Source organism: Fusarium proliferatum, assembly GCF_900067095.1.
Source record: "Fusarium proliferatum ET1 genome assembly, contig: FPRO_scaffold006, whole genome shotgun sequence".
Taxonomy (NCBI): Eukaryota; Fungi; Ascomycota; class Sordariomycetes; order Hypocreales; family Nectriaceae; genus Fusarium; species Fusarium proliferatum.
The window spans coordinates 3,122,118-3,137,613 of NW_022194795.1; the positions used below are offsets into that span (position 1 = coordinate 3,122,118).

Below are 15,496 nucleotides of genomic sequence, written 5' to 3' on the forward strand. Positions count from 1 at the left end.
GTGAGTCTACTGTCTTGCGGTGAAAGCTATTCTTCCGAATGAACCTTCGTATTGTGACTCTCAGAATGTCGCCTCACGCCCATTCCCGCCTTCACAATTTGCTCTGTGACTTTAATCTGTGACTTTGATTATTGGCTCTGCCATCACTATAGTCAAAGTTTTACATACATTGAATGAGTGTAATTTATAACGGAGAGGAAACTTCAGTCCAAAATAACGACAAAGATATACCATTCTAAAATTCCCCTGCCTTGAAAGAAACAGCAGTTTATTGTGACATGAGAGCTTCCAACCTCTGCACATGCGGGTACTGAAACAAAGCGCTTGACTCTGAAATAGCATCGAGATCATGGACCTCAAAACCCGCCCTGCGACTGAGGCTGACTGCCTCTTGTGCCCGGCTAATCATCTCTCTTTCAAAATCTTCAATTGCTTTTGCTGTGTCTTTTTCTCCCATACTCACCTTGTGGAGTTGGCAACCAAGCATATAGGCATCAAACATTCCATGGTTCGCAGCTTCACCGCGGTCTGTAAAGTTAGCTCGAGTCCGTCTATTGTAGAATTTTATACACCTACACATAGTCATGGGGTGTACTGCATCGCCTAGAATCGTTACCGATGCCGAAGGTCGCCAAGATTCTGTCATCCAGTCCTGGAGCACGATATCCAATACTTCAGTGTCATCTGGGATATTATCGAACCCCTCCCGAAGTTCCTTAAAGAATCCAGTGCCCTCCGTGGCCGCCTTTTTAAGTTCTTTGAGCTTCTCAGCGGGCGGCAGATTCAGAATATCTTGCGTAGCGTCTCCAGCATTCCAGCTCATGTTGAGCTGCGCCTCAAAGTACTCGTTTTCTGTGCCCTTGCTTCCATTTACTTCAGGGGTAGAGATAGTAGAGAAGAAGATAAACTTTCCGTTTGGGTGAGTGCCATGGAAGAATATACGACTCAAGTTTCGAAATGGGGCAATCTTCTCTGGTGCAAGTCGCATCTTTAGACCAACGAACCCTATAGGAAAGGTATAAAGCTTGGCCTTTTCTTCGCCTAGAATCTTTCTTTTGATATTGCTGTTCTTCCCATCAGCCCCTGCAAGAATGCTTCCCTTGACCGTTTTTCCGTCTGATAGAGAAACAAGGACGCCGTCATCGACCTCTTCCCATCCAGTAACAGATATGCCCCAGTTGATCTTGACTCCCTGAGCAAGTATCTCCCGCAACTTGAGGCGAGAAACACGCAGCTGAGGAGGCAGGACGTGAGTAGTCTTTGCTTTCCCGGTTTCTAGATCAAAATACTGGTATGGGATAGTATCTGAGATAATATCTGTCAACACATACTGAAGTTATATTCAAAATGCAAGTCTTACCCTCCTCTAGTGTCCTTGGGTCATTATGAAGGGCCTTAATAGCACAAAAGGCCTCTGGAGTAAGGCATTTCCGTAGAGCGGGAGTGACCCAGTTGATTGAAATGCCCCAGCCACCGTATCGCGCATCAGGGCTCTCATCACGCTCAAAAAGCAGGTATGGTATGCCGACTCTCTCAAGGTACTGTGCCAGGGTCAACCCGACAAGGCCACCTCCAGAAATAATGACTGGGTGTTTGAGTTGGTCTGACATTTTGAGGAAAAGTATTAGCTGGTAGTTGTAGGAGGGTGCTTGTAAAAGCTAAGGAATAAGAATGATTAAATATCTGTGAGATTGGAAGACTCTTATAGCAATAGTCTCAGCGCTTTTCTTTAGCTTGGATTTCTGGGCATGATGACAAAATTAAATCACGGTTGTTAATTTGCGGGTTGCTGCGAGTCCATCTTAAACCTTGCTACATTCTGTTAACACTATTATTCCTGGCCAGATCTGGAATAGCAGTATTTCATACCTATCGGGCCTCGGCATTTCCACAAACACTATAACTACAAGAGGCTAGTGTTTCTTTTTGATTGTATTAATGTATCTTAGCTCACTTGGTGGGTTTTCCCCGAGCGCTATTAGCTTCTGTAATGATAAGGTGGGTATTTTCCGAGGCAATAACTACTGCAGACTACCATTGAACAGCTGATTGAATTGGTGCTTAATTAAGGCCTTTTTGTATCTATCTAGCTAACCTTCTTCCCCCATGAAATCGACCAGGATGTTATAGTCTTCACCCGGGCTTTTCATCGTAACAATTTGCTCATCCTGAAGAACATCTTCCAGCATGAGATAGGTCATATCCTCGGCCTTCGACATGAATTCGCTATCGAAGACGATGCAGCCAAGGACCTTTTACCTGAAGGACAGGGCGCTGTCTTATTGGGGGAGAAGAATTACTTTTCTATCATGAGCTATAACCTCCCCCCAAAGTTTCAAGACAGCGACGGAAATCAGACTCTTGGATTCTACAACTTAGCGAATGGACACATGATTAGTGGCAGTCCTGTGACTGACTTCCAGCCACAGATTCGTCGCACCAATAGGTAGAGTTATATAGATTCTAATGCTAAAGCGTTAAATAAGGGGAAGAAGGAGGAGGAAGGCAGAGTGGCTACTGCTTAGTGGCCCCAGATGATACAGTATTATAGCTGAAACGAAATGCAAACATTGTTGTCACATGGGATCTAAGTACCGTAAATCTCAGTCAATTGGTTGCATTAGCCAGGGTGGCCAAGAATATCTAGATTGGGCAATCTGCCATCTAAGCGAATGGCGCAAATATGTCAATTATTCATTGGTGCTGATCCAATGCTTCGCAATAGGTTGAGCCAATAGCTGTCGCGAAAATAGATTCATAGTTGGTGGTAGTCTTATCAACAATGCGGCTAATTGACGAAACTTGTACGGTATTTGTACTAACAGATCAACATAAATGGTGCCCGCTCATGGATCGAACTCCTTTACGAGCGTTTGAATCTCTTTTCCAATTTCTTCATCTAGACCAGTATTTATACATAAACGCAACAGAACAAGCTTGTAGCTTATTGATCAAGTCGTGGCATTAGTCACGGCAAGTCTGGTAATCTCTCTCGTTACGAGCCTACAAGCTTTCTCCAAAGTTGCTCTACAACTATTCATTCCAGCCACGGCACTTGCCTGTATTTCCTATGGCCCGGCTGGCCTGTCGCAACAGATGCGTCGCTTAGTCGTCAAGCCTCAAATCTTGATCCATGTGCTTCATGGACTTCGGGCTCTGGGCATCGCGAGGGTTTTTAATAGAGGTCTGACCCGCAAACAAAATGACTGTTTAGTTCAATGATGCACAAATATGGTTCAGGTCCAGCCCAGATTGAGTATAATACAAATACGTAGGTGACGCGTCATGGTCGAGTCGGCTTAGCCAAGGGGGAAAGACGAACTAAGATAATAGAGTATAAGCTAGACTTTTATGAACCAGGGTCTCGTATTGTGAGCCAATCGGTATCTGCGGAGGCTGAAAAAGACCCATGCACTCGGGCTTCCGGGACTTTCGTGTAGGGTGACATAAAATACTGCAACATGAAACACCTTGTAGTTAATAGTCCTATCTGATTATTCAATGCTCCAATTCTCTACCTATTGGGACAATAGCTGGTGTGCAAGTTGCGTGGATCGTGTTGCTGAAGAATCGGGCTCCAAGACATCCCGCAGTCGGCGAGCGGCCTTCGGTTTCATAAGTCGATTTCAGAGTAGCCAATTAACAGTTAGTCGGTACGGTATGGTTATGTTCGGGATCTATGAAGAGACCGCCTTGCTCGCGTCACTAAGTCAATTGAAGTCATTAAGAAAGTATCAATATTCTATAGAATATGTGTTAGTCAGATCAACATATAAAATACATACTGCTGCCTTGTCACAAACGTATTAACTTAACCATCTTTCGCAATCAAAAACACACACCGAATCAGTTCAAGTTAACACCGAACCTCACTTTTTCTACCACCAAGACATACATCCACAATGGTAAACTATTATCGATATGACCCATCTCTACCTGCAAACATTATTTTTATTATTGTCTTTGCCATTTCGTCGGTCATCCATCTCCTCCAGATCTTGAAGACAAGGACATGGTTCTTCATACCATTTCTAATTGGCTCGCTCTGTACGTCTACGTTAGATCAAGCAATCTTATTAACCAACTGATAAACTGTAGTTGAAACCATCGGCTTCATTGGCCGTGCCATTAACGCTGACGAGGCACCGGATTACACTTTTGGCCCATACGTCATGCAGAGCCTGCTCCTCCTTCTAGGTCCGACTTGCTACGCTGCCTCGATTTATATGATCCTGGGCCGCTTGATGCAGCTGCTGAACGGACAGAAGTATTCCCTGATCAGACCTAATTGGTTAACCAAGATCTTTCTTCTTGGAGATGCAATGTCCATTGCGCTACAAGGAATCGGTGCGTTTGGGCCACTTTAAATTGTATTTCACCACGAACACAGTAAACTGATCTTGTAAAGGTGGCGGGAAGCTTGTCAATGCCGATACTGAAGGAGAGAGAACAACAGGACAGAACATCATCATCGCAGGCTTGACGGTGCAGATTTTATTCTTCGGTCTGTTCATCATTGTGACCGGCCTATTCCACTGCCGATTTCTCAAAGACTCCTCAGCTCAAACGTCTGGCTTTCGAACTAACTGGCAAAAGTCATTGGTGATGATCTATGTGGCGAGCATCCTGATCCTGATCCGCTCTCTCTTCCGCATGATCGAGTATATTGAGGGGCACGATGGGGAGCTGCAATCTAAGGAAGTCTACGTTCTCCTGTTAGATGGTTTCCCGATGGCCATCGCAAGCGTCATGTTCAATGTGCTCCACCCCTCGAATTTCTTAAATATACGAATCAAGAGCCTCGCTGATTCTGAAACCGAGACTCCTCTGGGCGTATGGCAAGATCGATCTGTGGAAAGTGTTATGGAGAGAGGGCCAGGGGCGTCAAACAACAGATAGGTTGCTGGGAAAATGGCCCTGTGATTCCAGATGCTCTGAGAAGCAAGGGCATCATGCTTCTGAACCCTGTCACTGCACAGCCGCCGAGTTATGATGCATAAATAGAGTTTAAATCCAGGTGGGGGGACGGGGGAGCTTGGACGCTCCGCCACAGTAAGGGATTATATTAATCAAAGCACCGTCAGTAATTAACTTAAAAACCTTTATTCTTTTTTTCATTGCAGCAGAAATCCAAATAACGAAATTACCTGTTTTAGTGCTTACACTTGTTATTATCAACTACCCCGACAGTCCTTCTATACTCAACTTGACCAACTGAGATAACAATGACCGATCTCGACCCTGCACCTGGAGCATTGACAAAGTCAGCTCCATTGCGTCGGGCACACCGCAAGTCAAGGACGGGCTGTAAAGCATGCAAGAGAAGTCGCATCAAGGTAAATATTTTTCACAACACTATCCACGTCATGAGCTGATCCATTCCAGTGTGACGAGACGCGCCCGGTCTGTAAAAACTGCCATAGACGAGACGCGTTTTGCGAGTATTTTGCCACGTCTCGATCAAGTGGTAGACCCGGAAGCAACGTGGAAATTATCCCAAAACAGAGTCAATCGCCCTCGGAGACGACGCCCGTTGCACATGCTTGGCTGACAAGTCAGACAAGCCGCAGTTTGTCGCTCAGTGAGATATTCACAGCGCGAACTTCATTGCTGTCAGAGCGTCTGTTTGAGCTTCAATTATTGCATCACTTCGTTGACATGACCGACAAGGCAACCAAGGCTCAAGCTACCTGGTCATTCTGGATCCTAGAGCAAGCCACTCAGTCAATCAGCGTTATGGATGCAATTCTAGGTACCTCTGCATCTCACCTTCAGCACGTCGGCAAGTTCAAGACAAAGCTTTTGTTGATCTCGCACAGATATATGGCTCGTGCCATAGAAATTCATAAGAAGGATCTAGAGGAAGGGCTAAATAAGTCTAATATTTCCAGAGTCATTGCAACTTGTGCACTTATCTGCATGCATGCCAACCTGAGAGCATACTCTGTTGAGAGCCATAGCAGCCAACGGCAGCCGCACGACTGGTTTACCTCATCGCGTAGGGCTTTAAACCTTTTTCAGAGGGTTTCCACGATGATTGAGAATCCCTCTATTGGACAAGAGTTCTCAACTCTCTCATCCATCATTCCCCACGAGATCAACCCGAACCCTTTAAGCTTTTTACTCTATTGGAACCCTCTACCAGCGTTACCAAACCAAGAAGAGATTAATATTTGCGTGCCAGCAGTAGCCAGTCTCTCTTATATCTATAACGAACTAGATAGAGAAAAGCCTCTGCGATTTCCCATTGCTGTTTCGGACAGCTTTGTAAACCTCGTCGCGGCAAAGAATCCTCGGGCTTTGGCCATATGTGGTTATTTCTTTATGGTAGTAAAGCTGGGGCGACAAATCTGGTGGATTGATGGTGCACCGGAACGCGAGTTTGATCTGGTTATGAGGTGTTTGCCAAGAGACTGGTGGTTACTTATGGACTGGGCCATTCGAGTTTTTGAGTGGAAGGATAGGGCTTTAGTACAATAGGCATTTAGAATGTAATCAAATATCTTACTGTTTTTCCCCCCCTGCCGTCAGCATTATATAAGGCCATCGAGCTTTTAGCGTCCAATTTAAAGGCTTATATAAAACATCTTACTGTATTGTATCTCTGGGTTAGTCTCTATGTTTAATAGAGTCCTTCATATCTATAAGCTTTACGGAGCTAGGCAGTCTTTGCCTCTCCTACTTTGTTCACATTCAACTTCATCGTCTCCCAAAAGTTCCTATAGCGCTCCACAGCACTGCATCCATCTTCCTTACCAACTCCTTCTAGCCATTCCTCATTGATTTCAGAGAACAAGTGACAGTCTGCCTCGGCCCCACCCTTCAATAGTACCTCGACAATATCCCAATATCCTTTGACGGCAGCCGCATTTAATGGGCTCCCGTATTTTCCGCCGCGAAGGTTAACATCTGCACCCTTCTCAAGCAGCAACTCAGCACCTTTCGTCTTGCCAGTGTACGCTGCTGCCTGTAAAGCTGTGCCAAACAGTCCGCCTGTCTGATTGACATTGATGTCAGGGCAGTCATTGAGTAAGAACACGAGGCCGTCGGTGTTCAGGTAGGTTAGATTATTTGTAGGTGCTAGACATGCCGATTGCAATGGGAACCCATAGAGGCCAGCTCCGAGATTGACATCTGCACCATTTTCGAGGAGAAACCGGATCTTATCCTCAATTTCATCTTCTATATACTCAAATACAGCCTATAAAGCAGTCCCATACCAACTATAGCAGTAATTTATATTAACGCTATTATTAAGCAGCAGCTTTAATATATTATAGTCTTAATAATAGTCCTAAATAGGTATTATAGCTATAGCATACTAAGCACTCCTAAAATACCTATTTTAAATATAAATATTAGCGCTATAGTCTATTAATAGGTATAACAGATTATAATACTATATCTAGTATCTACTTATATATACCACCTAAAGTGCAATTCTATACTGCCTTCCCTTAATATTAACCTTAGCACTATAATAAAGTAGCAAGCAGATTAATTCTATCTTACCTTATATATAAGCGCTTTAAAGTGCAGTGCTATATATCCCTCCTTACTTATTAACTTCTATACCTCTCTTAAGTAATATTTCTTCTAGACCTTTAGTATTAGATATCAGGCAGCCTAGGCCCTCTAAGTAAGCTACAGCTTATAGCATGCTTCTAAATTTACTACTAGCTGCATTAATATCAGCACTACTATTAAGGAGAAACTAGATCTTATCCTTAATTTTATCTTCTATATACTTAAGTGCAGCCTATAAAGCAGTCCTATATTAACTATAGCAGTAATTTATATTAATGCTATTATTAAGCAGCAGCTTTAATATATTATAGTCTTAATAATAGTTTTAAATAGATATTATAGCTATAGTATATTAGGTATTCCTAAAATACCTATTTTAAATATAGATATTAGCGCTATAGTCTATTAGTAGGTATAATAGATTATAGCGCTATACCTAATATCTACTTATATATACTGCCTAAAGCGTAATTCTATACTGCCCTTCCTTAATATTAACCTTAGTACTGTAATAAAGTAGTAAGCAGACTGATTCTATCTTACCTTATATATAAGCGCTTTAGAGTGCAGTGCTATATATCCCTCCCTGCTTATTGACTTTTATACCTCTCTTAAGTAGTATTTCTTTTAGACCCTTAGCGTTAAATATCAGGCGGCCTAGGCCCTCTAAGTAAGCTGCGGCTTATAGCACGCTTCCGAATTTACCACCGGCTGCATTAATATCAGCGCCACTATCAAGCAACTTTTGTACAATACGTCTAGTGGCATTAGAGCTGTAATCAGTATATACAGAAGTGGCTGCTTGCAAGACACTGCCATACTCCCCGCCGTGTATATGCACGTCAGCACCTCTACTGAGCAGTATGTTGACCGATTCCGGGCTCTGTTTTGCACAGGCTGCGTGTAATGCTGTTCCATAACAACCTCCTTCCCGATTAATTTCCGCGCCTTTGTCGAGAAGAAGATCAATTACACCAGAGTGATGCTGGGTTTGATAACATGCTTTTTGAAGTGCGTTACCGTACTCCCCTCCCTGAGTATTTGGGTTGGCCCCAAGACGTAGGAGGGCCAGGACCGCTTCTTTGCTCTGAGAATCATTAACGGACGCTCCAACCTGGTCACATGCCGTTTGGAGCGGGGTGCCATATCGCCCATCGTTCAACTCAATGTCAGCGTTGTGCCTCACGACAAAGTCGAAAAATGCACGGGTTCCCTCGCGTAGCCACACCTTGATCGCCTCATTTAGAGCGCTCCCGTGCCGTGTACACTTTCTGTTGATATCAACACCCTTTTCGAGAAGAAGCTTTAGAACTTGGGTCCGCTCCGTGATATCATTTTGGCCATTTGTCTTATGAGCCGCTATGAGACACGACACAGGACATCCTGCCTTGCGCACATCAGCCCTACGATCCAAGAGCCTTCGCAGGGCTGTCAGGTTGACGCCCTTTGCCGCGGCCTCCAGAGCTGACCCGAATCTGTCGTCGTGGGCATTGATATCAGCCCCATTGTCAAGCAAAAGATTTACGATTGCTAGGTGGCCTCGATACGCCGCGGCCTGTAGCGCGCCACCGACGTTATTATTGTTATTAGCACGTTCATTGAGAAGAAACCGGACAATCTCAATGTGTCCCTCCTCTGCTGCCTCTCGGAGAGTTAAGTCGAGATCCTCCTGAATCAAGAATTTCCTGGTCCGTGAATCTTTGTGAAGAAGCAATTTAGTGAGCTCAAGGGACCCAATGGCAGCGGTATAGCAGTACGGACGTTGCATCAAATTGTCGATTCGGTCATCATTTGGATACCACCGATCCCTCAATTGTCCATAGAGCAATATCTCCCGAAGGCTTTTAGTACGCATAGAGAGCGCGAGTTCAGTGAGCTGGATAATCTCAGTGGTCCATAGTTCGCGGGGGGCTGATTCTAAATGCAATTCCCAGTTTCGGGTTGCATAGGTCTTCAAGGGGAGTTTCACGTTAGCTCCTGTGTTCTCAACACTTTGGTATAAGTGATATGACAGACAGCAATGTGCGATATGCAGGTGAGCATTTGCTTCCGTAAAATAGAATTTTTGAGCTTTGTTTTGTTCAATGCGCTCGGATACTAGATACTCCTTGAGTGTGAAGTGAGCGAGGCGGACATATGTGATGTTTTCGTAAAGGTAGGTCTCATCATTCCTTCCATACTTTGTCTCGGTCGTAACGAGACTAGGGAAATATTTCAGAACCGCTCGCGGGTCAAATAGCCGCTCAGACTCATCGATCTTGGTGACAGTTTCAGGACGGAAAATGAAGATTTCGGCAAATTCGTTGAGGCGTAGAGGCCGTCTCGATAACGCCAACCATTTAAGCGAACCCAGGACCTGCCGTTTCAACTTCCTGTTGAGACCTAGAAGTAGCCTGTTATACGTTTCATCTAGTCCCGTCGGTAGATCATCAAGTGCTGAGAGGACAGATGCCTCCGAGTCTAAATTTTGAAGTACTTCGAACTGGCAAACAAGATATTGGAACCTGAAACAGATGTTAGTTTGGTCTGGTCTATGCCACTCTCATGACTTACATTCCATCTGCTCTCGTGATCATTATATCCTTCGCTTTAGCCATCACGTCGTCCGACCACCAACAGTACATCTCGGTACCCAGTACGCTATCGATGTACAGACGCATGTCCCTATCCAAACCCACTTGATTTTCTGTGAGATCAATGGCAGTTTTTGACCGGGCATCCAACAACTTGTCAATTGCCATATGAATATCTGGCTCGGCTCGACTTGTGCAAAAGATGTGGAGATTATCCGACATCGAGGCGATGATGCGGCGAAGGCAGTTCAAAAGCTTTGGCCGCTCGCCATCCAGGACTGGGCACTCATCGAGAGCGTCTACAACAATGAAGACCGCGGAAAACCCACTGACAGCACAAATGAGTGCGGCCTCAAGGGTCTCTATGTCTGGCCGCTCGCCCTTTGCCATATACTCTTCAAACCGTTTGACCGGCTGTGGTGTGTCTGGACGACTTGCACATAACTGTCGCACAAGGGATGACAGCATAACAGACACTTTCTGTTGCTCTATGTTTCCAAAGCTGAAAAAGAAGTATGCCAGTGCGGTCTCAGGGTCTTGTTCGTACTGATCCTTTAGGTATTTGATAACGGATGAACTCAAAATTGATTTGCCAGAGCCGGCTGCGTGATTTTAGCAGATGACAAACATCGGATGATCGGCGCCTGTCATACCTTTTCCACTAAGCCATAAGACGGAATTTGGACATCTCTCCCAAGTCTTAAAATCGATGCTTTCTCGGATCAGCCAGTTGCAGGTGCCAATGCTATACTTTTCTCGAGCAGCCCTATATTGCGCTGAAGTGTCAACGGCACAAAGCCAATTTAGCATCTTTTCGCGATTCCCGTCTTTCTGAACCTCCTCGATCGTTTTCTTGAGCTCAGAAACATCGGTTCCAATCGTTCGCCACTGACTCATGGCTTGCTGATGCCGTGCCTCTGCCTTTTCCCATTCCTCATTGTACATCTTGTCTCGCCAACCTTGGCTCACCTTATCGAATTCAGTCTCCCGATACTTGATATTTCCAAGCAGCTCGTCCCAGCCATGATGCTTCACGGAATCTAAAGCCAAACGAGAGACAGATCTGTGGCTATAGTAGCCGTAGCAAACAATCTGAAACCTGAGTATCTCTTGGTACAGCATTTCCAATGCGCGTCGGTACTCAGCATGCGACTCTGGCAAAGCATCGCTGATCGCAGACTCGTAACGCCGTACATAGAGATCCTCCCACATAGAACCCCAAACTATGATGGATGCAATGTGCTCGAGGCCCTTGGCCAAAGATGAAGCTTGTTCTATGGGGTTCAAAAAGAGCTAGCCCGTCATCGAACAAGCATTAGTCTCCTGAGGCTGACATGCGATAAAGGTATTGACCTACCGGCAGCAACAGAGTTACACCACCCCAGGCAATAGATGCCGTAGGATTTGAGCTCAGGGCTTTAGAGACATAATCCTTACTCCAGTCGACAACAGCTAGGACCGACTTGACGACATCCTGGGCTTCCACCTCGAAATTCCGAAATCTTATCTTCAAAGTGTCTCGTTTGACATGGTCCATCTGATTCTGGACAACCTTGCTCATCCAGTCTTTTGTATTGGCGTCTGAGCTCATTCTGTCCGCGATGTCGGGCAAGTTGCGACGGATCTGATCCTCGAAGGTTTGGACGGGCGAATCTTCCTCATCTCGTAGGTTCTTGTATGCCACAGCCCACAAATGCCGGATAGAATTGCCACATTCTTTGGGGTCTAGCGGCTCCTCAACTGGAGCTTGTTGGGGCGCATTCGCGTCATCCAAGGCTGGAACAGGAGGTGATACTCCCGATGTCTCGATTGTAGCTAAGTAGCTAGATCGTGTGTCTATTGACACATTCAATTGCTGCTCTTCACTCGGCCCATGAGTGGTACTTTCTAGGACTTTATCTTCATTGCGATGGTGGAAAATCTTCTTCAACCTTTTCCGGATGGGCATGGTGTTGAGTCGATTCGGCAATAGTGTTGGGCACTGTCGGCGTTACTATTTTGAGCAGGCGAATATGTCGGAAGTATAACGACTAATGAAGTGATCCAGTTCAATGGCATCTAGATGAAATCGAGTGAAAATTGCTGGCCAGCTGACGACGAAGGAAGAGTGCGGGGAATTTGATTCAGGCGCCAGTACTTGTCTACCTGGAATGAGGCGCCCAATCATTGGTTGAGAAAGAGTCCAGGTTAGGAAGTATTGGCTGAAATTTACAGGCATATGCGTGGGAGGCCTCAAAATGTATGCAAGATGCAAATTATGCAGACTGCCAAGTTGCCTAATTTTGCATAATTTATGGCCATGGCTTTATATAGGTGCCTCTATCAACCTTACGAAGAGAGTCTCAATAAAGGACATGTCCAACAGTATTATAAATGTATTGGATATAAAGCAGGGCTTTGCTAATTATCTAACCCTGACATCTAATATAGGAGATAATGGATATTGCTAAAGACAGATATACCAAACGGAGGTCGGCATAGCTGAAAGGAATGTCCTTTCCTCAAACCATCCCCTCAATGCTTAACAAGCCTAAGAAGGCCCTAAGAGACCCGAAGGCTGGAGTATTCATATTTCACTACCGATTGAGACTGAAGTAATGTCGATACATACCTGTGAATAGCTAGGGTTCTTGGAATTGGAATAGTTTGCGGCGCTCCAGTTGGAGTATAGTGAGTAGGGAAGATTGATATAAAGATAATAAGAATTAACTGCCAAGAAGAACGCGGACGGCAGGATTTATGCACGATGAAGTTTCTATTTAACTCTACAATGGACAAGCTGCTCTATATGGCAAAAAGGCAAGACAAACAGAGGTATATACTCCAGATAACATCTATTGCCGGCGCCTTGGAGACAGGCCCAACCCAACAAGTCTAGAAGCTTTAAACGTATATCGAGCCCACTCATGCATTACTAAGCAAGTTTGATATCGTCAGCGTTTGCAGAGACAGTATAGTGTGCTAAACCTAATAGCAACACATTGTTGCAGATTAATTCATTATTTCCTCATCCATCAGCCTTATCGACCTGGAACTATGACCTATCTCTATCTAATTGCCCTTGTTCCCACTCCCCATGACCTCAATGTAACAAGGAGGGTAATTATCGGATGATGTGTACGAGTATTGACTTCTGTACTGTTCTCAAAACACAGCTCGAAGCCGTTCTGGCAAGCATCTCCCTTATCCTTCTGCTGGCGGCGAGGAACGGGTAGGTTTGCTGTCGTATCCCGGTATCACATGTATACTGTGCCACTCGTCTCGGTAACCTTAATTACGTGTGAAGAATCTTGTAGAGATATATATGTGACGGTTAATTGGGAACTCGAGGATAAGCCCTCCGTTATGTTCACGACGGCACATACCTTGGGGGTTAGTAGATATTTGAAACGATAGGCTTTTCTATGTGGAACGAAGATGGCCCTGGAAGGATCGCACGTGCTTGTGTAAAATGGTCGGGTTGACGATAGGAGAGAATGCCAGTACGAGCCACCGCAACTTCTTCCTTCAGTTCATTGAAGCCTTAGGCATGGCGTTTGCCCCAGAGGGATGGGCGGCGGGAGTTCCTAAAGCGGCATAGTGAGACGGCTGCCTAATTTATTAGAACTACCGCACTCTACAACCCCTCCTTACTTGCTATCCACCTCTTATTTTCAGATTAATTGTGAATCTATGGAGTAACATCTTTGGGAAGCCTAGCAGTAGTAACACCAGTCGCAAGCTCAACATGCCCGTCATTATCAGACCATCGGGCAACGCCCCAAGGCTCATAACAGCATGCGAGGTCAGAAAGATAGACCGCCGATGGCAATTTGATGACATGTGCCCCAAAGAAGAAGAAACGGTTAAATGCATCATTCAGTCGTTGTTCGACTCTGAAATAGACATTATTAGTGCTATTAATGGGTTTGTGTTAGGCGCGCTCAAAGCATACAGCAAACATCATCATCTCATTCTCCGACCAGACGATATTTGGTTGGCGATTCTGACGCAGCTGAGCTTCTTCATAAATCCGAATGCCGAAGCACTTCGAGAGGTTTTCGTTGCGCATGATAAGAAAAAATGCTTAACCGTCATATCGCCAGAGATGTTGAAGAAGCAGGATATGGGAGCAATGGCGAAAGTCCTCGCTGAAGGCATGGGTCAGAACATGAAAGACAAGAGCTTGCATAAATGGATCGTACCGGACTTTACAACCACTACGGACACGGACGTTGTGGCTGCATCTGTTGTCATGGCGGGTGCTTTTCGTTCTTATTTTAACTATCGCTTCAGTTACTACTGCGGCATGCCCTCGATAACACTTCTGGGAACGAAAGAAGATTGGTCCAACCTTAGGACACGCCTAGATGGGCTTGCCATGCTTACAAACGGCTTGCCACCGGACAGTCAGCCGTCAGAAGAGCTAAATCATTTTCAACAACTCTTGGTCCCAGTTCTCAGCCGCATGGCTCAAACATTCGATGATCCCACGGATCCAGAAATTGTCGACTTCTGGTCCCGTATGGTCCATGAGTCTGGCGGCAGTGGGGTGCATTACATATCTGGTTGGCTGACAGCCTTTTGCTTCTGGTCTTCAAAAGGCGATGCGCTCTACTATGAACCCCAGGAAGCAGTCGACATAAGTTCATCAGACAAGACTCGACCGGGCTGCGTCCTAGATAGTGCCCGATACCACCGAACTGATACAGATGTTATCCCAATAGGATGGGCCAGTGCGCCCATTGACGTGGATGACAATGGCTTCGTGTACAAGGCGATGATGATTGCGGGTTCCATGGGTATGAAGGTCTCAAGTAGTGGCGAGAAGCTGGACCGAACTGGCAGATATTGCGATACCATTAGCGCCGACTCTGATGGGAGGCATGTAGTCACGGAGAAAGGCGAGATCTCGAAAGTCACTTTTAAACGCACGGATGAAGATGACTTGGAGACAGGCCCTGATACGCTTCAGCCAGTGATTGGGTGGTGGATATATGAGATAGCAACGCAGAACAGCGAGAGTGATGAATATTGGCAGGCGGAAAAGGAGGAAGACTGGATACCAACAGGGCTGGTGGCTTTGCTCAGTAATACTTGACTTGCTATCCATAAAATAAGATATTTCTCTTTTTTCGTTTAATTATAAAAATTCAAAAATAAAGCTGCTCTTATAGTAAGAGTCACGCAAATCTTGATATAGGTTAGGTTATTATGTTAAGTAAATTGAGTTACTAAAATGCCCCTACTAATACGCGTTTTTCTACTGCTGTTGTGGGCTAGTCTAATTTGTGATGAAGTCAATTTGTCAGCGCTCTACTCCGTATGGATAAGACTAACTCTAGTAACTCCGCATATAAACTCTAATCGCCGTATTTATACGGCGCCCGGGCCGCATGTGCCGCCAGCGTCTCTTC

The 15,496-nt window shown here is 45.2% G+C and overlaps 6 protein-coding genes across 6 annotated transcripts; 4 read left to right on the plus strand and 2 right to left on the minus strand.

Annotated features, from left to right (window-relative positions):
- Positions 1-268: 268 nt before the first annotated feature.
- FPRO_10128 (uncharacterized protein) lies at positions 269-1,610 on the minus strand (the record flags this gene model as incomplete). The annotated part of the gene is made up of 3 exons (XM_031233596.1): positions 269-528; positions 577-1,305; positions 1,361-1,610. 3 exons carry the CDS (start codon positions 1,608-1,610, stop codon positions 269-271), a joined length of 1,239 nt encoding a protein of 412 aa, XP_031083416.1.
- Positions 1,611-1,938: 328 nt separating this feature from the next.
- FPRO_10129 (uncharacterized protein) lies at positions 1,939-2,450 on the plus strand (the record flags this gene model as incomplete). The annotated part of the gene is made up of 2 exons (XM_031233597.1): positions 1,939-1,998; positions 2,091-2,450. 2 exons carry the CDS (start codon positions 1,939-1,941, stop codon positions 2,448-2,450), a joined length of 420 nt encoding a protein of 139 aa, XP_031083417.1.
- Positions 2,451-3,902: 1,452 nt separating this feature from the next.
- On the plus strand, positions 3,903-4,899 carry FPRO_10130 (uncharacterized protein; the record flags this gene model as incomplete). Its single annotated transcript, XM_031233598.1, has 3 exons — positions 3,903-4,047; positions 4,099-4,347; positions 4,409-4,899. 3 exons carry the CDS (start codon positions 3,903-3,905, stop codon positions 4,897-4,899), a joined length of 885 nt encoding a protein of 294 aa, XP_031083418.1.
- Positions 4,900-5,658: 759 nt separating this feature from the next.
- FPRO_10131 (uncharacterized protein) lies at positions 5,659-6,480 on the plus strand (the record flags this gene model as incomplete). Its single annotated transcript, XM_031233599.1, has 1 exon — positions 5,659-6,480. The coding sequence occupies one exon, from the start codon at positions 5,659-5,661 to the stop codon at positions 6,478-6,480; it is 822 nt and encodes a 273-aa protein (XP_031083419.1).
- Positions 6,481-8,209: 1,729 nt separating this feature from the next.
- Positions 8,210-12,048, minus strand: FPRO_10132 (uncharacterized protein; the record flags this gene model as incomplete). Its single annotated transcript, XM_031233600.1, has 4 exons — positions 8,210-10,031; positions 10,081-10,702; positions 10,754-11,393; positions 11,458-12,048. 4 exons carry the CDS (start codon positions 12,046-12,048, stop codon positions 8,210-8,212), a joined length of 3,675 nt encoding a protein of 1,224 aa, XP_031083420.1.
- A 1,779-nt stretch (positions 12,049-13,827) lies between these two features.
- On the plus strand, positions 13,828-15,180 carry FPRO_10133 (uncharacterized protein; the record flags this gene model as incomplete). Its single annotated transcript, XM_031233601.1, has 1 exon — positions 13,828-15,180. One exon carries the CDS (start codon positions 13,828-13,830, stop codon positions 15,178-15,180), a length of 1,353 nt encoding a protein of 450 aa, XP_031083421.1.
- Positions 15,181-15,496: the final 316 nt, after the last annotated feature.